Genomic DNA, 25,188 nt, shown 5'->3' with positions numbered 1-25,188 from the left:
TGATGGTCAGTCAAAACTTAACCCTAACCCAAAATATATTATTTTGACTTCTGAATTGCAAAACGTATCAATATAAAAATATTTAGAATAAACAATGTGAGATCCAGAAGTAAAACCCTGAGGTGAAACTTGAATATTAAGTCTACTGTGAAATTTATGCATATACATCTATATATAGATTTATAAATATTCAGATTTATACAGATGCATGCACACAAGTTGTCAAAATGAAATGCACTATTGCATCGAGGAACACTTTTTGCAGCGTTCTTCCCCTCCAACAGACGAGAACCAGCGACTGTCAGGCATGACCGACAACTTGACTCGACCAATCAGAGGAGGGATGCAGTGAGCTCCTCTGACGCAATTGGCTGGATACCTGGGAGGCGGGGATTAAGTCCCCGAACACTAATGACTGGTGAGGAGGCGGCGGCGCGTCAACTCGGTCCGCCTGACACTCGGAGGACGGGGAGAGGGATGCTGCCTCCGTCAGCCTGTCTGAGGACGCCAAGGGAAGGACACGCGTGAGCCCCTCTTTGTGTTTTCGCACACTTGGACTTTTTCAGAATTTTTTTTTCTTTTTTTCGGGTTTGTTGGAGAGGAGCGCCTGCACGAAAGGACCGCACATTGTTGACTGGCATCTCGTCAGAGAACGGCGCACTTGAGGGGAATATAGTCGCTGCTTCGAGATCCGCAATGTTCCAAATGGTAAGTTTACTTAGATTGAAGCTGCAATACAAAGCTTTTTTTTTTTTGGGTGTTTGATTCAATGCTGGGTGATTGCATGCGCGCACCGAACGCTGCAAGTTAATTAAAATAACGTCACCTTATCAGCCATTTTTGTGTGTCCAACAAATAGCGCCTTGTTAAAAAAAATGCTGAAGCTGATGACGACAGTTTAGCCGCGATTGTGCGCTTTTTTTTTTTTTTTTGCGCAACTACGCATAACGCGCGTCATGCGAGCACGCAGACGCGTGATCGTCGTCGCGTTAACATGCAAAGAGGGCTTTGCTGGATGGTGCAAAGTGTGGAAGTGAAACAGCGCGCACTTGGATGTGTCCCCGGGTCGGGATTCACGAGCGCACACGTTTCGAAGAAATCCAATGATGGCAGCTCCCTTTCCTTTCTTCCTCCACGGTTGCCACCATGTAAGTGCATTACATATTTGCAAGCTTTATTTTCACTCCCCCCCACCGCCTTGGGTTTCCTCCTTGGGACATGAACACACTACTTTATAGGCTGAACTGATTCGGATGCCTTTGTGTCGTGCACCCGATGCGTAATTAAAGCCGCCACTGTGAGGCATCTTTGAGCTCCCCTCAGCATCCTCGCTGCATGTGCGCGTTCGTGCACACCCACACAGCAGGCATCTGGCAAAAGAGAGAGAGAGAGAGAGAGAGAGAGAGAGAGAGAGAGAGAGAGAGAGAGAGAGAGAGAAAGTGCAGTGCGTGCGTGCTCTCTCGTCTCACAGGGCGTTTATCTCGCGCTTCTCATGCCCTCTTGGTCCAAAATGTAAGTCACCCAGTGGATGATGTGAAGGCAGGTGGAGCACAATGCTGGCATTTTGGCAAGAATACATTTGGGGGGGGCATCACGTGGCACATTTGAGGAAATCTTCATGCTTGCCGAGAGTCCTTGTTCCAAATGACCCTCCGGGGCAAGCAGTAAAGTCCGACAAGGAGTTTATGATTATTAAATGCATTGTTTCTCCTTGGCAGCGGGACAAAACAAAACAGTAGAGCACAGCACTAATGGCCTGCCTTCATTATTTTGGGCGCATTTGTTCCAAAACAAAATCAATATTACATGTCCACAACAAGTCATATGCTTAACGTGAGTGGCTCGGGGAATTGACTATTGATCTCGATGCAATAAGGTGAGCTTGGATGTGTGTTTGTGTGTGTGGTGGGAAAAGATGTTGTACCCGCAGTGGCCTTGCGTAGACTTGGGGAACGTCAATCACACTGTGGGTGTTCGCTATTATGCATTTCTTGGTATGTAGAGGGCAGCAAGTCCCAGGAAGGTGATGAATGTTTTGGGGGCGGGAACTGAAAAATAAAGAATCTCCTACGTTTGGCGCCATGATAGTAACGAGATGCTGCAGGATCTGACGCCGGGCGAAATGCATGTAAACATATTCACGCTAAGGCTGCGGGGGGGATCGCTGATCGCATCCTGAGCTCCCGAACAGACATTTAAAATGGAATAAGAGGGCAACAGGAAAGATGGAGTGCAGAGCTTTGTTCCGGAGATATTCGATAGGGTACATCAAAATCCCCGCAAACAAAAGGATGTATAAAAAGATTTTGTCACTGTGGCTTTTGCGAGACCATATCGAAAAGGTCACGGTGACATTTGATACGGCTTTTGTGTTGCGTGACTTATGCAATTTACTTTTGCATTTGGAAGCGGAATAATGGTCAGTATAATCGCAAAAAACATCGTCAGTGCTGTAACGGAACTTTATTTATGAGGGGTTGTAAGAAAAAAAACGATTTGAATCGGAATGTACTCGATCGAATCGGAAAATGGGTTTTGACTCATGCGATCGAATCAAACTGAATCAAGTCTTTCCACTTTCAAATACGAATTAGCTTACTGGAGAGAAATGCTACATTTATAATGCTAACAAGTTCATTCGCATATATGTAAATTGATAAACCTCTCGAACTGAGATGTATCCGACTCGTAATCCCACTGAATCGAATCGTTCCACTTTCAAATTGAACTCGACCGTATTGAAATAGTTGAACATGATTGCAACATATGCCAAGCATGGGAAGACAACCTAGATAACATCCAAGAGCTTTTTCTACATGGTCCATCTGTTCTACATTCCGACTGCTACGTACGTACACAACACGGCGCCTTGGGCCTGATGAATCAATGATGAGTCTTCTCGTGCAGCGTTCAGAAACATAGAGTTGAAAGCAAGTTAAACTTGTAGCCAATGAAGACGAAGTTGAGGTAAGTTTAGTACTTGCACGTTCCTTCAGAGACACGCAGATGAAAACCGAAAAATCATATAACTTTAAATGTAATGGCATCAAGTAGCCAACAGAGGGCGACAGTGAATAAAAAAAGTACAGCACTGATATCAAACCCAAGGCCCGGGGGTCAGATACGATCCGCCACATCAGAAAAATTGCGCAATATATTCATGTGTCAATACGAAAATTACTAATCATTTTAAAAAAAAAAACTGTTTATACTAGTCTAATTTGAAAACTAGTTTGTTTTGTAGCCTATACTGTACATAAAAGACACGGCCCCCAAAAATACTTTAACAAATTCAACTTGCAGAAAATCGTTATTTTCCTCATCTTTCAACTCCCACAACAAAGAGAAACACCTCAAAATATGTAAAAAAAGAAAACAAACAAAAAACTGTTGCCTCAGGGCAACAACACAAGATCTCTTTCAGATATCACGTTGGTAAAATTTGAAACCACATCAAATGCATAGAACAAAATTGCTATGAATGTATGAAGGCCGAATAAAGTTGTTCTGCATTGGTGCATAATTCTCTCTCTCATGGCAACTTCTGGCCGGCGGCGTGTTGACCTGCCATTTATTATTCGTATGAATACAGATAGCGGCGCATCTCTGAGGCAGCACACTTGCCACATTTGCACCTGCAGATTCAATTTGGCTCTGACTTTGAGGGATACGCCACTGGCGCCCCCCCTCTCCCCTCCCCTCCCCCCTTTCATTCTGGCTAGCAGCAATACGCGGGACATTATGCAGATTTTTTGTCAAGAGTGAGTACGATTATACCGCCACAAAAATGACTGTTGGACTGCTTGCTATGCTTTTGACCTTATCCGTGGCACCCTTAAGGTGGATACCTTAGTTTAATAAATGCAGCACGGTGTAAATTAGAAAGAAACCCGACTATGTGTTTTCCACCATCAGCGAATCGACGCTTGTATGTGTTTGCGCGACGCCATTAATGCAGCGCTAGCTAGCGTTCGATAGCATTGCGCGTGTACTTTGAGCCCAAGGGCAAATCGTATCTAGGGAAAGGCTAAAAAAAACAGACGGGGGTCCTGTGGTTAATTTGGAACATTGATTTTTGCATTAACGATCAACTCGCCAATGGCCTCCTCTGTACAAGGAAGGAAAAGCGTCCAACGCCAGCATGCACATGGATTGCTTCATTATGCATACATGGCGCCGCAAAGAAGGTTTCCTTTTAATGGACCTCCTTCTTAGCTCCGTGAAAGTATAATAGTAAATCAATAAGGTGAAGGGCAAAGGGAATGACAGTGAAGCCTCGCAGCCGTACCCACCCACCGAGGGGCTTAACCAGAGGATCCGAAGTGGCTTGGTCATGTCAAGCCAGTTTTACACATGTATGGCGTTTAGAAATGGAAATATTCAAGATGCACTTATTCAATATTGTACCTTCAATTCAAAGCTCAACATAAGGCCCGGAGGCCAGATACGGCCCACCACATCATTTTATGTGGCCCAAGAAGACATTCATGTGCCAATACGAAAACTACAAATTGTCTAATTATCTTTATCCTGGCCTTATTCCACCTTAAGGAAGTTCATATCAGGGCTACTCACATTTTCTAAGGAAGCACAAATTCATAGTCATGTACTCCCCCACACCTTGGTGGAGGCTCCATCCAATATGCTGCTCGTGGAGGAGCATTTTAAAGATAATTGTTTCCCCCCCAAGGACAGATTGTACTACCAATTACGAGATGGCCTACCTCTTGATCCACGCCGACATGAAGGCAGGTTCCGTCAGAGAGAAAGATCCAGATGGTCCAAAGTGAGCCTGACTTGTAGCTGCAGAAGCAAGCAGAAAGCAGCACGGCTACAATTACTACTCGAAACTTGTGCAGACATAAAAAGGTTTATTGGAATCAAAGTAGACAGGCTGAAGCCGGTTTGGAAAGGCAGATGAACACATTGGCTCATTAGTTCAACAGAGCTGTAATAAAAAGGATTTGAATAGAGAGAGAGGGCGAGTACGAACTCCAAAAAACTCTTTTAGCACCACTCAGCAGAAGCAGAACCTTATTTAGATCATGAGTGTCAAACTCGAGGCCCGGGGTCCAGATTAGGGCCCGCCACATCATTTTATGTGCATCGACCTTAAATTGCAAAATTGTCTTCCCTTTAAAAAAATAAAAATAGAGATTTTTTATGACCTTTCATCTTTTTAAAACCTTTTTTACGAGTCTCTGACACCCCTGACCATTCAGCCCTCCCCATGGGCCAATACGCTCACCACCAAAACCGACGTTTTCCAAATTCCCGTCACTTGGCGTATTTTGTATAGTCATTTAATTTTCCTTTTTTATTTTTTTTCACAGGTACTGTAGGTCACCCTGTAACCACACGGGGCACAGATGAATACCCAACCTGCGGCAAAGCAATCATCTTTATGTCCTTGCTCCACTAAATCTCATCCAAGCCCCATGAAGCCAGAGGAAAGATTTATAGCCCTTTTCAATAAACAGCATAAAACAAACAGTTCTGCCCGGTCGTTGGGCGACATGGCCGACTTGAGTCAGCCAGCAGGCCTGAATTAGTGCCGCAGAGCCACCCGGACCAACGCTTTTGTGCCCCTGGTGCGAACACTCATTAATTTAAAGTGGTCATATCTCACTGGTCTCCAATCAAACTGTATTTGTGCCATTACTGTCCAGAACAGCCTCAGCGCATAATGGAGGTGGCCCAGTGGGAAAGGAAGTGCGAGACGCTGCCAAGAGATGAATGAAAAAGCTTTTCACCTTGAACTGTGATGAAAACTCATCCAATTTCAGGTTTATCATGATTAGCCTGACACAACTGCAAATGTGAGCGCAAATGGTGTAATCTGGGCGCATATGTCAAAAAATCAAACCGCCCAATAAAACATATGCCAGAGTTCTATTTAAGAAAAAAATAAATAAAAGGGCGACGTGCAACACAAACAAAACCGCAGGGATTCCGACACATGCCGCACGAATGATTCCCTTCTTGTTCATCTTTTGACACCTGGGAGCTCGTGTTAGCTCCATGACTGAACACCTGAGACTGACCTATAAAGGACCTCTTTCGGCTTTTGTGCAAATGTCAAAGCTGTAATATGTGTCAAGTACTTTCAAGATTTTTAGCCGATAACTACCGGCTGTTGATGATGTAACGCTCGGTTGGAGATTTCAATGACTTCCCTGTAACAACTTACACACATCGATCTTTTATTTGCCTTTCTAACATAACATAAAAAAACATATATATAATTTATAATATAATATATAATATAGTATAATATAGTATAATATAGTATAAGATAACATAACATAACCTAACATAACCTAATATAACATATATGTAATTTATAATATAATATAATATAATATAATATAATAATTTCAGCCAAATGTAAATTACATCTTTAGTCAGCAACAAAATTTGCTAAATTCAAGATTGAGTTCGAAACCAGCGCCTGCACTATTTGCCTCGTCCATTTCCAAACATATCGTCGATTATCACCGAGAGCAACGTGTACTCATTTATTGCCCAGGAATTGTGTTTGCAAGACACACCAGCTTGTAAATTGTTAGTTAAGCCGTCCTAATCCCACCCTACATTTAATCAATGCGGGCCAGATAACGCTGAACGTTAAACAAAAAAGGGGTAATGATTCCTTCTCTCAAACAGTCACAAAATACATTGAGGCATTGCTCCCACTGGCCGAGGTGTCCTGGGTGAAGTTCACTAAGTAGTTCATGTCCACAATGAAGCTCAGCCTGTTCTATCAGAATGCTGTGCAGCTTATTAAAGCGCCCGATTGCTTTAGGAAAAACCACTTCAAGTGGTCTTGCACCATCCACTGGATGAACATTCCCCCATCCCTTCCACTTCTCAGCTCGTGCTGGAGCAAAGGTTGAGAAATGAACCCCTGGCGTGGCAAACTGCAGCATTTCTGCGGCGTTCGTGGCCATTTATTTATATATTTTCATTGTTGGCTATTTTATTCGCCGCGTCTCCCTTGTGACCACTGAGGTGGAAACAGCGGCTGTGATGAAATGAAACCATTTTTCTTTTCTGTTTCTGGCTTTCTAGCCATCGTCGTACTTTATCCTCATTTTATCGTTCCCGGAATATCACAAGCACCATCAAAAGGCATCTCTTCATTAAGAGGCATTTACAAATGTCACGGTTACAAATTCAAGCCACGTGACGAGGTCGTAAGGTCACGGGAACAAATAGAAGACAAAACTGGATATCATAGTGGATTTTTGAATGGAAATAAAATAAAATAAATAAAACAATTATTTTATTCTCTTATAAAATATTAAATATTATTAAATATAATTAAATTTAATAATTTTTATTTATTATTTTTTATGTATTTATTCATTTATTAATTATAGTAGAAGGATAATATCAGCGTGTCTATTTATGTTGACGTTGCGAATGACACGCGACTCTCCTTCGCACAATTGGTCGTAATTTGCAAACAAGACGTAAATATTTATTTCCCCCCCACGTGCGCCGTTTGTGTTTACAGGGCATTCCGTGTCTTTATGAAGAATGAAAAGCAAATTCATTTGATTAGCCCAATGTAACGATGGCCGTGACATTAATTATCCTCGATTACAAAATGCGTACTGTTCGCTGTTTGCATCCGCAAACGACACTCGGTTCAAGCTTGCACTTTCCCCCTGGCTGCCTGTCGACTTGTTGCTATGGTGACTGACATATTAAAGAGATTTCCAAGGAGCTTGCCATGCGCCTAATATTTAAGCCGCGGGACATCTGCCGGTTGGGAATCCTAATAAAGCTTCCGTTTTAACCAATAACACACTGGCATTAGGGCAAATGGCATTTTCAAGAAAAAAAAAAAAATGCCCGGAAGGTCAAGCATTTTTAAAAGCATGGCTCTGTTCTAAAGTGAGTGTGAATAAATGTCAACATATATCACTATGCCCTAATAATAAATGTCAACACGTCCAAATGGTTCGACCCCGTTACATGTTATTACGTCTCGCTGATTCATGGCTTGTTTCTTGTCTTACAGGTTGGAACGGACCGGGCAGTGGACGACAATCAACGGGGACATCTGTCTTTCTAAAGAGAAGGAGAGATTTTATGGATGCTCCAAGCCAATTCCTCTGGTCTACCTGACTGCAGTCTTGGCCCTGCACCCTGACTTTGAGTGATTAGCAATTGCCACCAAGGGCAATTGCACAGCAAGACAAGAACAACAAAACGAATCTCTTGAGAGTTTTTCGGGGGAGCTCTGCTGCAGTGGAATGTGGAGGTGGCAGGGCTGGTGAGTCATTCACCTCAGCAGATGCAAGAAATTATTCATCACCCGTGAACAGCTAAGAATACATAATTTAGGAGGACCGATTTCCGACCGAAGACCAATATGAAGGAGGTGTCGTTCGTGGATCGTTTCTTCGTCGGCTTGGCCGTGGCTTCTTTTGTTGTGGCCGTTGATAAACGGCCGGACTGCCCCAAACTTTGCGTCTGCGAGGACAGACCCTGGTTCTCCCCGAGTTCTGTATACATGGAGGCCCAGACTGTTGACTGTAATGATTTGGGACTATTTAACCTGCCGGAGAAACTACCCGTGGGTACGCAAGTACTGTTACTGCAAACAAATAACGTTGCAAAAATAGACAAACCCTTGGATTACCTCGCCAACATCACCGAGATTGATTTATCGCAAAATAATATCTCGTCCATGAACGACGTCCATCTCGGGATTCTGTCTCAGCTCCTGTCGCTACATATGGAGGAGAACCGAATACAAGAACTTCCCGACCGATGTCTGGCGGAGGTGGCCAATCTTCAAGAGCTCTATCTCAATCACAACCTCATCTCCTTCATTTCCAAAATGGCTTTCCAGGGTCTCGGCAAACTTCTACGACTCCATCTCAATTCTAATAAGCTGAAAGCTATTCACAGAGAGTGGTTCCAACCCATGCCCAACCTGGAGATTCTAATGATTGGCGAGAATCCCGTGCTTTCAATCGACGAGATGAATTTCAAACCTCTCAGCAGCCTCCGCAGTCTCGTTCTCACCAGAATGAACCTGTCGCAGCTCCCCGACAACGCTTTGGTCGGCCTAGATAACTTAGAAAGCATTTCCTTCTATGATAACACTTTCCCGGAGGTGCCGCATTCGGCCTTGAGAAATGCGAAAAACTTGAAATTTTTGGATCTGAATAAAAATCCAATTGCCAGAATACAGCGAGGGGATTTTGTGGACATGCTGCATTTAAAGGAGCTGGGGATTAATAGCATGCCGGAGCTTGTTTCCATCGACAGCTTTGCCCTGAATAATCTGCCCGAGCTAACCAAAATAGAAGCCACCAATAACCCGAAACTATCTTACATCCACCCCAACGCGTTCTACAAACTGCCGCGGCTGGAAACGCTCATGCTCAACGGCAACGCTCTCAGCGCCCTCCACAGAATTACCGTGGAGTCGCTGCCAAATCTCAGAGAGGTTAGCATGCATAGCAACCCCATCCGCTGCGACTGCGTGGTACGCTGGATGAACATGAACAAGACCAACATTCGCTTCATGGAGCCCGACTCGCTCTACTGCGTCGAGCCTCCGGAGTACGAGGGCCAGCATGTCCGACAGGTTCACTTCAGGGAGATGATGGAGATTTGTCTGCCGCTCATATCTCCCGAAAGTATGCCCGGGCATATCAGAGTACGGAGCAGGAACTCCGTGTCGCTCCATTGCAGGGCTTTTGCCGAACCGGAGCCGGAGATCTACTGGATCACCCCGTCCGGGAATAAAGTCATGCCCAACACGGTGTCCGATAAGTTCTACATGCACCCGGAAGGGACCTTTGACATCTACGACATCACCGAAAAAGAAGCGGGTCCTTACACTTGCGTCGCCCACAACGTCGTCGGAGCCGATCTTAAATCGGTTTCCGTCGAGGTGAACGGATATTTCCCTCAACCCGCAAACGGTTCCCTGGATGTCAAGGTCAAGTCGGTCGGGACCAACGCCGTCCTGGTTTGGTGGAAGTCGAGTCCGGGGACACTGGCTCCAAGTATTAAATGGTACGCCCTGTCAAATGCTCACCATCCTGCCGCTTCCTTCTCCACCAGGGTGCCCTCTGACATCCAAATCTACAACCTTACCCATCTCAACCCTGCCACTCAGTATATAGTATGCGTGGACGTCCGCAGTATCCATTACAAGCATGACACCAAATGTGTCAATGTCACCACCAAGGGATTAGCGCTCACGGCCAAGGACACGGAAAAATGGGACACGACGCTAATCACATCCTTTGGTGTGCTCCTAGCTGGAATTTCACTGGGCTGTCTACTTATTTATGTGTCTCTGAGGATCCACCAACTTAATGGGGATTTAAGGAAATGCGACTCCAAAGCTTTGCTGTTACCGACGGAAGCTTCAGACGGGCGCCCGACTTTCTTTCGGTTTTCCGGGCGGGTGCTGCCGAACGGCGTGGAAGTGAAAGCGACGGTCATAAACGTATCTGACAATGCCTTTTAAGGAGCTACGCCGATTGGACTCCACGACAGGCAGGTTGGACGACTACTGTTTAAAAAGGCAACCCCATTGCTCAGATACTCTACCATTGGACTGGGAGTCCAAGAACTCAGCTGATGGGGGTGGGGCTTAGCAACTACGACGTACATCGACCGGTCGGCAATTGACTGCCAAACACAGTTGGCGGAAACAAAAGTTATGGAATGATCAACAGGGAGGGTCAGATCTATTGTAACTGACTGTTCAATTTGTTCAAGTTGTGGAACTGTCTGTGTGGTCCCAAGCAATACCGTCTGTGCTTTGTCAAACATCCATAGGCGAGTTAGCGAAATAATAATAACACCTGTCTATACCGGGGTGGGGTGGGGGGGAGGGGTTTAGTAGATTAGACAAATAACAGTGGTGTAAAGCCTTTTGATGAAACATACCCTCTTTTGTATTTAAGATGAATTAATTTTTTTTTCATGGAACTATTGTTATATATTCTATTATGTTAATGTTACCACAGCTCCTCTGTATCGCAGCAGTTTAAATAATTGGCTTGGAATTTTAGGCAAGTGGCTGACTATGTTGGATTACAATGTCACATTAAACTTAATGGAATTCTGCTACAAAATTTGCTATCTTGGGAAGAAATGCGCTGTAGTTCTCTTTTCAACTATGACTAGGGGGGGAGGGGGGTGGAAACGGACTACAACAAGTATGGTGGCCGCTATGCTATGGCCGGGAAAAAAATGGCGTCTGGAGTACCCTGGTAAGTGCCTAAAAAAAGAACTACATGAAGAAGAATCAACGGGAATAAATATGTTAGTAGCAGCAAAAAAAAGAAAAAGAAAAAAAACATGACTATGTACTCATTGCAGAATCGCAAGCTATTCTCCAGTATGACGTGAAGAATACCCTGTCAGTATTTTTAGCAAACATATTTAAAAAAAAAACAAAAAAACTATTTCGTTGTTGCTTTGGGTGTAAAGTTAAAAGCCATTTTTATATTATAACTGTTCTATATGTGATTCACGGGCACAACAGACTTATTAAGTGCTAAGAAAAAAATAAAATAAATGTCATTGTTTCTTTTACAAACAACTTGCCAATGTTTGGTCTTTTTTTTTTTTAATTCTCATTATTTGTCCCAAAATTAATTGCTACCACTAGCAAAACTTGTCGGATAAAATACGGACATCATTTTCGAGTTGTGTGAATGTCTAATATTTTGTCAGACGACATGAGAGAAAAACAAAAAGTGGCAATGCTTAGTCACGAACAAAATGTCCCTGTAGTCTGAAGAGCACAGCAGGCAGGAGTTGCACGGGGGCGTGATGGAGGCCATTCAAAAAAAAAAAAAAAAAAGCTCCAGGACTGGCATTTTATTGGGCCCACTGAATTATCCGGCACACGGAACATTTCGTAGGAGAAAGTCAAGCATGATGAATGGCTGTCAGGCGCCGAGTGACATGGTGGATTTATCAAACGGGGCTCGGCGCTCGTACGTCAGGCCCAGCCTTCAGCACCATGGACAGAGGCTTTTAGAGGCAAGCCATCTGTCAAAGACAAAGGGAGTTAAAATATGACACGGGCCACTCCTCAGGTAATGCCTGGATCACACTGCAACTGTGCACTCCAAAAAAGTACAAACCCAGTAAGCGATGAAAGACCTGATATGAAATAATCGTTTTTAACGTGATAAAAATGGATGCTTTCCTCGACACTCGCATGTATCGGTGGCTGTTTTTTTATTTTTATAGTCTGAGCAACCTATATTAAGAAAAAAATAAAACCCTTTCCGGATTTAACTGAAATCCGACGTGAAAAGAAGCAGTCACCCTTTAATCTGCTGCCAGGATGAGAAAATTATGCGTCTTCTCGCTGCGTCTTTAGTTATTTTTACCACCCAAATCACCTAAAAGACAAATCTGCACCGAGGCTGATATAAAATGGGAGATTATGGAACGGGTCGTACCACGCCGATTAGTGCAGATTCTTTTTTTTTATTTTGCAAGGATCGTTGTCACGGGAGGGGGGGGGCTTGCAATTTGATGACCGTGGGGAGCAGGTAAGTGTCCAGCGGTGTATTTATAAATATAAAAAAAATACACAGAAAATAAATAAATGAATAAAATATAATTAATGAATTGAATAAGAATTAACCTGAATCAAATGGCCCAATTTTTTAAGATTATTTCAAGCCACCCCTGAATTTAAAATGTGATAGCTGCGAAAAATCACAAAGAACATTCCAACGGCCTCAGGCATTTTTTATACCTTTGAATTATACACTTATTAAAGTTACAAACTTCCTGGTAGGTCAGCTAGTGTAGCTACAGGCGCCCACGTTCAAATGAGAAGTGAAATGTCAACATGCATTTACAGTCCTGCTGCTCACACTATTGCTGGCTTTTAAGAGTCCTTTATGGGCGCTGGGAAAAAAAGCAGATGACCTATGAATAGCAATAACAAAAGCCCCGATTGCTTTTAATGGCACAGTAAAAATGGATTGGCCTCATGGAAGCCATAGACTTTTAAACTTGTATCATATATTTACACAATCTGATATTGCTTCGAGCTATGAATCATAATAAATGTAATCAGAGATGAACGGGAATAAAAATGATGAGCAATATCTCAATTTGTAATTTTACTAACGACAGTAATTTGTCTTGGCGGGCCATATAAAATTATGTTGCGGGCCGTTTCTGGCCCCCGGGCTTCAGGTTTGACTCCAACGCCTTACCCTAACCCTAACCCTACAAATATAGATTTCAAAAAGCTACAAAATTGCATTACTGACCAGCGAGGTGGCAATCATTTCTAAAGGCACTTCCAAAAACGCCTGCGTCAGCAAAAAATTTTTCTTCCAGGCGCACCAACCTTTGCTAAATCAACCGCTACACTTTGATTGCAAACACACAATGCGGCGTATATCCAGAAAAGTCGAGACAGGCTGTCACAGCAGATTTGTCAGAGCTCATCAAATATCCACTGGGGGCTGTTGGTGCATATCTGTTTGCCAGGGCCTCTTAAGTGTTTCCCTTTGCATAAATATTCCTCACAAGGTGTCAACATACAGATGAAAATGACGGGCTGTCACATTCAGTCCATGAGTACCTGCAGCTCCATATTTGGAAGCAAATAAGAGCTTCCTAAGATAACATATTGATGGCCGCAGTCTTATCACTCTTGCTGGGACTAAAAGAAAAAAAAAAGATTGAATGATATTACTCCACGGAGGGCTTTTCCACTAATTGGAAGCGTGGTTCTCAAACATAGCCGCAGCTGGCTACTAATAGATTACATATCTTCTTCCTCCATGACGAGCCGAGCCCGACTTTGGGTCAGATCAATGCGGCGACTAACGAGCGATGCACACGCGTGTGCTCAAATGATGATTAATGAGAATTAGGAACGAAAGATGAGGAGGAGAGGAAGTCCTCGCTCCTAAATTGGCGTAAAATATATGGATGTGCTCCTCACTGTAGGTTGCACCCATCAGGCTCATTAGTGCTGCGGAGGCTGATATTCATCATCAGTGCATATTAAAATCTCGTTGGTAGAAGCAGTGACAGGACTTTCCGCTACTGGATCTGCATAAGCAGATTTTCGTCCTAGATAATAATTGATGTATGAATCGAGGTTGCTATTGTTAAAAAGTAACACAGCTGAAAGTCAGGGCTGAGACGATTCATCGGGTAATTGGAATAATCCGATTAGAAAGGGTATTTTATGTTTGCACTATTAATGGTTGAGTAATGTCTTAGTTTTTTTAAAAAAACAAAAAAGGAAAGCATGTTCTATCCGATTACTCGATTAATCGAAAATATTCTTAAAAATCCTGAGTGGATTAAAAAAAAAAACTAAATAATTATGATTTAAAAGAAAATGGAGTCACAGTCTGAATTAAAAAAATGATTATGATTTAGAAAAAAAAAATCAAAATGAAAGCAATGAAGTTAGTCAGGCTGAGGCGGCACAATTAAACCGTACTTTCCATACTGCTTCTAATTTGCAGTAATTCAGCAACTCTAATCGGTTGCACGCACAGGCGAGAAGCTAACATAAAAAAGTAATTAACCAACGCCTGCAAACGCGATAATGTTTTCATTTGGGAAAACTCATTGATTTTTCAAACCGGAATGTATCTTTCGTCCACATTGCGTTTTAATCAACGTTGTGTACTAACTTCGAGGCTTTTCTCCATCATGACAGGTGGCTTTATTTTCTTTTTTTCTTGAACACAATGAGAGCAGCCTTGCTTTGTTGGAGTACGAATGGATCATATTTGAGGAGGATGGAAGACCTGCAATGCCAGCCATCATCACAATCTGTGCTGCAAAGTCATCAAGACACATTGTACAGATGCACCGAGGATAAGCATCACCATTGTCATTCGCTCCCAGCGACTTAAGCTAATTACGCTCAGGACAATTGTGCAATTCACAAAGCAACACATCAATCTCAGTGTAAATCAATCGGTGTCAAACATAAGGCTCGGGGGCCAGATACGGCCCGCCACATCATTTTATGTGGCCCGCTAAGACAAATCCTGCGTCGACTTTATCTGTGTTCGGACGTTGCTAGCATTTTTTTATTTATCTTTTAAAAACAGTCATGTCTGATTTCAAAACCATGAATTCATTTGTAAACAAATCAAAAGTGAAAACAACAAGAGTCGCTATTCTGTATTTTTTCTCCCCACAAAGCAATCAGGAAGAAATATCCGCGTCAGGCCCTTTTCTGTCAGGATTGTTTACAGCGATATTTTAAACTTAGTCGAACACGGCAAATGAACACAAATGGCGGCGCACCGCCATCAATCATCCTGCCGGCCCACCGGTGGCTTTGAAAGGTAACTGCACGAGTTCACGCCGTGCGCAGCGTGCGCAGCTTGCAGGCGCCAGCCACTAAACAAGCCTTCAGTTCATTACACGCTTCCCTGCAAACTGTAACCACCATCCTGCTTTTGATCTTCATTATACTTTTGATAGATTCCTTCTGTTTCCCACTGATTTTTTTTTTTATCCCGTCCTCTAGTGTCTTTTTCTTCCTCCGTCGTGAAACGGAACGACCATTTCTGACTGATGATAATTGATTTCAGCATAAATAATGACACCGGAGTATTTACATGGGAAATGAAGGCAGCGGGGTGGCTAACAATCGGCTAGTCTGCATAATGTCGGCATCGGCGAGGATGTTTCTGGATTATAGCTTGTTGGAGGGAACAAAACAAAATAAATGGCATGCTGTTAATCGGGACTCTCCGATACTGCCATCTTCATTACTGTCCCGGGTAACAAATGATCCCACCTCGAGGCAATGAAAAGATGCCATTTAGTTTTGGGGAAGGCTCGCTACAGAAGATCAACATAGCAAGAAAAAAAACAAAACGTCATGATTCCAACTAGAAGCCTTTTATTTACATATTCCGACAGTCGCGCCAAAAGAGACGTCGGGAGAAACGAACATGGGTGATAACGAGGAACTGCTTTTTGATGTCAAGGACCGCGGGGGTCATTAGGGGGTTCTTGTTTCGGAAAATGTTTTTTTTAGGTCAGAGTTGTCTCTGCTGGCTTCAAACGCTGGGTGTCAAAATGGAGAAAAGAGCCACATCGTGGGATTAACTCCTTCACTGACGTAAAAAAAAAAAAATCCTGAGTTAACAAGGTGAGTGAGGTAAAATCAATCAAAGAAACAGAATTACTCTCCGAGCTAAGAAGCCTGAACTATATTAGTGTCACATTCAGATGGCATCTTTAAAATTCACCGTTTAAGTTCCTTCACTCAAAACTTTGTCCCTCTATTTCAACTCCATCATATGCTTGAATTGTTGTGTTTTTTTTTCCATCACTCCAACAGCTGTTATTTATTTTTTTTCTTTTTGTCATCCGGCCGCCGCCGTGTTTTCATAGTCGAACAATCCAAAGTGGGTGATGTTCACGCCGCGTGATATTGAAGGCACTTCGGAGGTAGCGCCGGAAGTCTTAGAGTGACTGAACAAGCGAAGGGATGCGAGTGATTTTTTGTTGCCGGGCGGACATGTGCGACTCCCCGAGCAAAACAAAGGGATATGTTTTCAAAATTGATGCCACCATTGAAGTGTGACAAATATTGATCACCGTGGGCAAAAATGGAGGCCATGCCAGGACAAAAATATTCCAAGGTTATGAAAGAAATTAGATTTTTTGTTTTTAAACCCTGGCAATGGCCGAGCCTAATTTAAAAAATCTCTTTTCAGTCAAGACGTGTAAGTATAGGATGCAAAGCATCGATGGCCGCCGTAGATCGATTATGTTTTATCGTGATTGGAAATTTCACCGGCAAGTAGCCGCTGCCGAGGAGACAACAATCTAAAAAATAACGACGGGCATCGGCGGCGGGGAGAAGACAATGGCAATTGATCAGGCATTGGATGAGAGAGGTGGCATCGCTCCGATCAGATTCATTAGTTTTCCAGCCACTCTGACATTTCCATTTGCACACTTCAATTGGCAAAATAAAATAGCCGCTTGGCTCTCATCCCTCAGCTCCGTGCCGGGTAATCACTTCTGCACGGCATCATATATTCTCCCCCCCCCCCCCCCCCCCCTTGCTTGCACCATCCCTCAGAGTGCAGCCTCATGGTGACCGAGTGCCAACGCATGTCATGTTTATAGCAGCGTTTCCAGCAGTCGCTGGAATTTGATTCATGCATTTTGGGTGTACCAAATTAACCAAGCCATCCCATTTTTTTAATCCAGTTAGTGGTTGTCACCGTTTCAATAGGTTGACTGGCTGATTAGAAGATGGGAAGACCTGTGTTGCTAATTACTGGACACACTTTGGTCAGTCAAATTGTTTTAAACATATTATTATATATTTTTTATTTTTATGATTTGTATTATTTTATTATTATTAATATTTTCATTATTTTCTATTATTTTTATTTTCGACTGCCCAAGAATTTTTCTTATTTTCATGATTTGTATTATTTTTCCTTATATTATTATTCTTTTAATATTTTTTATTATTTTTATTTTTTATTTTCCACCGACCAAGATTTTTTTAGCCAGCCGTAGCTATCGCCATCATGTCTCCACACATGGAAACACGAGAAAAACATGTGCATGTTGTAGTGAGCCCCGCCACACAGCATCCCTTCCTTCAGGCTGTGGTCACTCGTTTACATCCCCTCCCCCTGGGGTAAGGGCTTCTTTTCAATTTTTCATTTCCTTCCCATCACATCTCCTCCCTCAGTCTCGCTCTCCCTGCATACCTAAACAAGTCCTTTTAAGTTCGGCCATCTCCTAGCATCATCATCAGTGTCGCCTCACCGGCCTATTGACTGGCATGCGTTCTCCAGGAGTCTCTCAGCCGTCCGTTCCATTTAGACGTAACTTTTGGCGGGTCAAGCTGAGCCCCCCCTCAACCCTCCCCCAAATGGAGCCTGGAAACTGAGGTAAATTAACCAAATTGATTGACAGGCGGGATGGAAGTGAACCTCCGTGGCTGTGTGAACCCAGAAGATCTCCGGTTCTCTTAATGATGTCTTTTCCGAGCCAGACAGACACACATTGGCTGATCTCTTTCACTTTTTCCCTTTCTACACCCACAATCACCCAGTTTCCCTTCTCTCTCCATCTCGCGATACATTAATATTCCCTCTTCTCTCAGCTCCCCACTCCAACTTCCTCCATCTTCAGTCCCCCAGTCAGGAGTGAATCCATCCATAGGAGGCAACACATGGGTCAACCCCGATGATGCTCTCTGGCAAGAATGGCATTTAATCAATCCAAATCTTATTCTAGAGATGAGCGGAAGTTTTTTTTTTCCCATCAGCTTCGCCGTAATGGAATAAAAGAACCAGAAGGCCAGATCCCTCATCATGGGAGACACTATAGATTGAGTTGTTGGTGCATCACTTTTGAAAGCCGCCTACGTTTCCTGGAAAATGCTGAATTCGATTTTAAACGACTCAATGGAAAATTTACGTCAGATATTTGAAGGGGGTAGATAAGAGGAAAATATCAAGACCGCATCAGATGTGCCATCTGACGACAGATGGACATGCTTCACTGTACGGAGACTCGCTAAAAAAAATAAATACACATCTTCGTGCATCTCCAGAGATTTAAATACGACCCGTAAAATGTGTGGATGAAAATCAAATCTCTGTCTCAGGGCTATAAACAGATGGAGATTGATGCGGCTTCGCCGATAATGATGATGACGTCCGAGCATTTGGCCGGGTCACGCACGCAGATGGCGGACACCTTGCGATTTCACTGGCGTGCTATAGCGTGTTACATTTTGCACGATTCTCGCTGCGTCCTCACAAAAAAATAAATTCCCAACTTTGGTGTTGGATATCCTTGGCAACGTGGATTACCAGAGCAGATGTCTAAAAAAAAAAAAAGTCTTTACACTTTGCAAAGCCTCCCTTGAGTGCCACTTAATAAATTTTTTTTGCAAGATTTTTAGGTCTGTATACGCTCCATGAACAAAGATAAAACTATGACCCCATCTGATCCATCCTAAATAAGATACAAGATTGTAAAACATGGCCGCTAAAGAGCCGTAGCCTGGATTTATTGATGTAGCACAACATGTTTCTCACCTTGTTCTCTCCAGACGCGGCACGTACTATGAATAGAGAATTTTGGCTGAGCTACGTTCACAGTAGCGATGACCTTTGTTGTATCGATTCTGGCTCGGCGCGCACCCGGACATACCGCTAGCCCCATTGTGCGTCGAGCTAGCCTGCCGGCGTATACCCAGCAGAGATATGAGGCTTGGCCTTTTGTAGAAACAGAAAAAAATAATAATGTCCATATTAGGATGTGCGGCATGAAGCAGCAGATAGAAGATAATTGAAGAATGTCACATAATGGCTTCCCCAGAAGGGCTTGTGTTATTTGAATATCCATCCATCTTAAACACGGTGACAATTCAGCGGAAAGAGATAGTACAAGTTGTAATGACAATTTAAGGGAAAATAGGCCAAAAAGCCCCAAGAGACAATTCGGAGAGATTCCAGCGGAAATGAAGAGTCAATAAAGGCCATTACGATGCCGATGCTCTGTGCTGTGATTACGACACTGGTTAACATCGTCGCCGATGGGGCACGACGAGACATTATGCATTAGCGTTATGACCGTGAGCACCGTTTAACTCATTCACTGCTGGCCCAGTTAAAAATTTGACATCTATAGCCGTCAATAATGAGTTACAGAAAAGGACACAGGAGGGATTCGTTAAAATAATTGGAATAATTAGTAATGATCCCCTCGATATTGCAATCGAATCCCGTTGAATCAAACTGAATCAAACGGACTGTGAGCACGATTTAACTCATTCACTGTTAAAAATTAGGAGAAGAGATTTGTTGAAATTATTTGAATAATTATTAATAATGATCCCCTCGATATTGCAAATTGAATCCCGTTGAATCGAACCGAATCAAACGGACTGTGAGCACGATTTAACTCATTCACTGCTAAAAATTAGGAGAGGAGATTTGTTAAAATAATTAAAATAATTATTAATAATGATCCCCTCGATAATGCAAATTGAATCCGGTTGAATCGAACCGAATCAAACCGAAAATTGCGTTCTAACACGTCGCGATGGTGATTGCAACCGAAAGTGGGTTGAATGTGAACATAATTCCCTTAAAAGAAATACACGATACATGTGGAGGTCTTCAACGAGCCTGTCAGATGTGTAACCAAACAACCCTGGCACTAAGCTACTAATTAGTTTGATTCGTTTAAAGCGCTGTGGTTTGTTGTTTTGCAATTATCACTTCTGCTCTGCTCTTGCAGCGTGCCATCTGAAGCTCCCGCCCTCAAGTAACAACAAAAACACTTGCTTTTTCTTTCCTTTCAAGCGCTCTCCTGGTGGAGAAAGATAGCAGGAACCACGGTGGCTTGAAATTAAACTTTTCTATCGAACAAAGGCCAAAAAAAAAAAAAGTTTGGCCACATAAAAGGGGCTTGTCTAAGCCGTGCAATCCTGAAAGGCGGTCACAACATATTATTGGGAGGAAATGGAAAGAAAGAGACCACTGGAGGGAAAAAAAATGACTGAAAGAATGGAAATTAATGGAATGGAATTCATCTGCATTGTGTTGAAGTTGCCTCTTGAGGGGGAAAAAAAAAAAAAAAAAAATCAATGGTGTTTTGGCTGTAAGAGATTGTTCATAGTCCAATACTCTCCTAATCAATAATGTAATAACCAACTGGAGCGTTTATATTTGTTTTGCAACTTGGTGCCAAAGATTAAAGATGCTATTGTATAATTTCTTACAATAAAAAAAAGTAGGACTAATTTGTCAACGCTGGACAACCGCTTTCATTAAACGTGATTTCAGTAGACGTACGCTTGGGTTATACAAAGTTCCATTAAATGTAAAAAAAAAAAAAAAAAGGTCAGGTCAACCTGAGGTCACGTTGATGGCTTGCGCAAATGGAAAAGGATAGAAATAGACACACGTGACTGGGGAAAAGGAATTTTCGATCCGAGAGCGAGTTTGTTGTGCGCGCCGGCGTTTTAGCGAAGAATAAAAAGCCGAATAATTCAAAGGCCGCTCGCTCCGTCGAGATGTTTGCATTAATAATATGCACAAGTTTAAATTAAAGATTGCCGCTGCTGCTTTTTTCGCCTCTGACGTCCCCTCCTTTCTCAGTTCTAGGAAAGACCCAGAATCATACTTGATGAGAAGACGCGTGACTGATGCGTTTAAAGAGCGTGGAGGATTTATTTTGATTTTTTTTTTTTTGCTGTGGCGTGCTTTTATTTATTTTTTCTCCGAAACGCTGCACGACGTCTATCATGATGGATGCTGAGGTTAATCAGGAGAGAGATCGCTTTGAGTCATGCAGTGCCAGGTTTCAAAACAAGGACCTGGAGATTCAAACTCGGAAAATAAGGCGGCAACAAACAGCAGGACGGGTCAGGGTGTCAAACCTAAGGCTCGGGGGCCAGATACGGCCCGCCACATCATTTTACGTGGCCCGTCAAGAAAATTAAAATTACAAATTGTCTTTAATTTAAAAAAATATTCTGCGATCATAGAGATAACTTTTTTTTTGTATCTGACCACTATTTATATTTCTCGATAGCAATAATCGATTGATCCACCGTGCATGATTCTCAGTAGGTACCTATTTATCAGCAATAAGCTAACAAATGAAGCGTTGCAACTCTTCTTGGTTGCTCCCAAGGCGGCCATTAATGATTTGTATTTCACAGCCATGCTCTTTCTCTCCGCCCTTTCAAGACCCCTAACTCATCAATTGGCCTAGACGGAATTGGGAGTTGCTCCCCCCTCCCTCCTCCACCTGCACTATTCTGCCGTCATATGACCCTCGACCTGAGCATCCATCTTCTCCATCGTATGACAGGCGCCACGGTGTGCATTTCTTCCCGGAACATCATTTGCTTGCCGGGTGGTCCGAAGCTCAAGCAAAATAAAGTCCGCCGAGCTCGCGGCTTATTCCGGGCGACGTCGCTGGAGAGCAAGACTTTGAAGCGCACATCAAACGATGACACAATTTGGACTGATAATTATTCTCAGATAATTATCTCCATCTTGTGGAATGACGTTCCTGGATTTAAACTTTTCTCATTTGTCACATTTACACCAAATGAAGAGATCTAATCAACTTGTGGTTAAACACGATACTTTCCCGATGATCAAATTATTACCGTCAATGGCACTGAATGAGTTAATCTCTAATTGTTTCTCCGCTGATTGCTTTTGTCTTCTCATCGTTTTATTAATTGCATACATAACAGCCCAGACGCCGTCTTGACATTAAATTCATGCAAATTGGAATGTAAAATTCCGCTGACGTACTTAAGCGTCCGCACGCCGCACCATATATCATTTCCTTGAAGATGATTGGGAGCAAAGAAAAGCGCCTGCGGTAAGGATGGCCGGCAAACTCATCAAAAGGTGCTTTCACTTTCTCACAGTACACATGACGCAACACAAGGAGTCAATTAAGAAGATGCCTCGTCTGAATGTTGTTCCAAGAGTGCGCATTGGCCCCGGGGAATCTTTTTCTTCCGGGTAATTACGGCTAATGTCGCTTGACAGACAGGCGCGGCCATTTATGCGGCAACAATATCCACTAACACAACGCAGACAAAGACATGCAAATTATTTTCCGGAATATTCGCAGCCGACACACATACACACATGCTCAAGTCACTCGGAGGTCACGGAAATGTAAATAGTGGGCTCATCACAGCGGCATGCTGAAATTGTGCTGTGTTGGAAAGCAAGCAGAATTCATGTGTACGATACAAATAAATGTTTACAGATTACATCTTTTAGGGCAGGGAAGTGAAAATAAATGGGGTTGCATTAGTGCGCACACCCCTGAGAAATGGGAAAGTGGCTGTGTTCAGGACTACTCATTGCATTACATTTTCATCAGTAGGGTAATTTTTTTTTAAATGTATTACTTTTAATTTTATTATATTATATTTCATCTTAAACAATATATAAGTAATTGTAAATAAATAAATATGGTTGAATGTGCAACCAAGTTGGTCACAATGCGAAAACTGATTTTTTTTCTAATTTTATTTTATTTTTTGTGAAACGTGAGCACATTTCGGAGCAGATTTTTAATTTATTTATATATATTTTAAATATATTTATTCATATACATTTTAATTTATATATTCTTTTTCTTATATTTGGACAAATGGATGTTTTCTCGATTGTATTGTTTCTGAAATTGCGATTTGAAATATTATCTTTTCCATTTTTATTTTGACTGTCTGAGGCAATGTGACCTTTTGAAACCAGCATGACCTCCAGTAGCTTTCCCTCCTTCCATTCTCATCACTCCCTTCAGCTGTCTAGCAATAAAACCATCACCCCCCAAAAAAATCCCACAAAAAGACAGTACAGCATTTTTGCTGCTTTGTAGCTTTTTTTAAAGCAGCATAAAAGCAGCGCCGGTTCCTCCTCGAACAAAAAAGCTTTCAATTGCACTCTCGCCATCTAATTACTTCCAAAGTGCTTACAGGTCTTGTTGTACTGTACGACGTTCCCTTGGAGAGCAATAGGCAGCCTTCCTGTTTGCCTGCTGCATTAGCACTAGGAATAAGCACATTAGGCAATTTTGTGCTCTATAATAAGTGACTGCCGCACCTGAGGGATGTTTCGGAATAAAAAAAAAAAGGAAAGAAAACAGCTTTCCAGCACAGATGCCTACTGTCCTTCTTTCCCGTCTGCTCTACGCTCGCTGATCAGTGAACACCCAAGAGAGATGAGTTTCATGATAGAAAGGCCTTGCTTTTGTGCCGGACACCTCTCGCCTGCTGATTGCTTGGCCATTTTACAATTACTGGAAAATATAGGACAGCTCAGCCCTTCAGGAAATCATTTCTCTTAGATTCTCAGTGTCAGGTCGCTTGATGTCACCGTTGAAACAGAATCGAGCCCGTTTTTATGTTGAAGACAGAAAGGAGCTGAAGCAAAAGCCTTATGATTTATTTATTTATATATATTTTTTGACACTCGCGCACATCTTTGTGCGCTCCAGCTGTTCGCCCAGATTAAAGTAGTCGAAGTAGAACAAATCCACTGTGCGATTGAGACTCTCGGAGCAAAAGTCTCTGATCGAGCCGAGCCGACAACTTGAACCGTACGTCGGCGAGTATTTTCAAAGCTAACGTGTCATTTAAAAAAAAGTAAATAAATAAAATAAAAATAAATAAAAGAACAAATAAATAATAATAAATAAATACTAATAAATAAAAATTTATTAAATCCTTGAGCTTAAGCTAGCAATAAAATTCATATGTTGCAATTACCTACAAGCAAGTGTCTTCCTTGCCTTGTCATTAAGTCAAAAATGGATTTTCCTTTTTGCTATACAAAAGGCAAAAAGTGTGAAATACGACATTCGCACCTTGTAATGACTCAAATCAAACGACACAACGTCTCTGAGTGGCGCCCCTCACATGTGGAGATGTAGAGAACACCCGACGATGTGTTCAAGGGCCTTGGCAATGCCAGGGGACTTCCACTTCATTAACTCCAGTAAGGGTCTCTGTTTGGGAGGCTCGGCGGAGAACAAGGTGCTCTGGCACGTGCACGAGTCTAATGAGGCGGAACCTTCGGGCTAGATAATGTGTGCGTGTGTGTGTTTGCAGGATAATCACCGTTCTCTGGATAGTGACAAAAAAAGATTTGATGGAGGGCAAGCCTTGTGTTTATTTGTGTCGACCATGCAAAGTATACTCCCTAGTTTGACCTACTAGTACTTTAAATGATTTTAGCACCCTCTATGAGTAGCATTTTGTAGACATTTATGCTAGTAATGATCAATTAGCTCAACGTAATTTTGCTCTTTGAAGTACGGAATTGAATATGAATGAATATATGATATCGGAGAAAAACAAAGCCTTTGCAATGAAAACCTGTACTTTGTACGTGCAATTCTGAGGGAGTACACAAATTGGTGCTGCCTGAATAAAATATTTCCCAGGAGGCCCTGGGCTTGGTGCATTGCTGGGGGAAAGCCCGGAGCATCTTTTCAATACGGCCCTGAGAGAGAGCGAGGCGCTTTTAAAAAGGAAACGGATGAATTGTCGTCCTGTTTTGACTCGGAGGGAACGCGGAGGTTTTTGAAACCGATCGTGCAATGTCTGCGTGATGAAACGTCCTTCCACGTCGGGTTATTCGCTCGCAT

At 42.6% G+C, this 25,188-nt stretch overlaps 1 protein-coding gene and 1 long non-coding RNA gene across 10 annotated transcripts in view; one reads left to right on the top strand and one right to left on the bottom strand.

The window, feature by feature from the left end:
- The window catches only part of LOC148379136 (uncharacterized), an 86,185-nt gene that overhangs the window by 37,365 nt on the left and 23,632 nt on the right, over positions 1 to 25,188 (bottom strand). For 6 of the 7 annotated variants that reach the window (XR_015855341.1, XR_015855339.1, XR_015855336.1 and 3 more), the window contains exon 3: positions 4,725 to 4,803. This is a non-coding gene — a long non-coding RNA (uncharacterized LOC148379136). Of the gene's footprint in view, positions 1 to 95; positions 1,371 to 4,724; positions 4,804 to 25,188 lie in introns of those variants that run through there. The other variant, XR_015855335.1, reaches the window with a different exon arrangement.
- Positions 432 to 11,587, top strand: lrrn3b (leucine rich repeat neuronal 3b). 3 transcript variants are annotated; one of them, XR_015855333.1, is made up of 2 exons: positions 432 to 708; positions 5,334 to 6,342. XR_015855333.1 is itself a non-coding variant. In XM_088366605.1 (2 exons), the coding sequence occupies exon 2, from the start codon at positions 8,384 to 8,386 to the stop codon at positions 10,502 to 10,504; it is 2,121 nt and encodes a 706-aa protein (XP_088222731.1). In that variant the 5' UTR covers positions 436 to 708; positions 8,030 to 8,383; the 3' UTR covers positions 10,505 to 11,587. The 3 variants fall into 3 exon arrangements, 2 of the variants coding, with proteins under 2 accessions (XP_088222731.1, XP_088222732.1); XM_088366605.1 differs by lacking the exon at positions 5,334 to 6,342 and adding an exon at positions 8,030 to 11,587 and having other exon boundaries at positions 436 to 708; XM_088366606.1 differs by lacking the exons at positions 432 to 708; positions 5,334 to 6,342 and adding exons at positions 745 to 1,148; positions 8,030 to 11,587.

The sequence above is a fragment of the Syngnathus floridae genome, chromosome 22 (assembly GCF_059516105.1).
Source record: "Syngnathus floridae isolate MCC-2025c chromosome 22, RoL_Sflo_1.0, whole genome shotgun sequence".
In the NCBI taxonomy this organism is placed as follows: domain Eukaryota; kingdom Metazoa; phylum Chordata; class Actinopteri; order Syngnathiformes; family Syngnathidae; genus Syngnathus; species Syngnathus floridae.
This window is presented reverse-complemented; position numbering and strand designations above follow the sequence as displayed.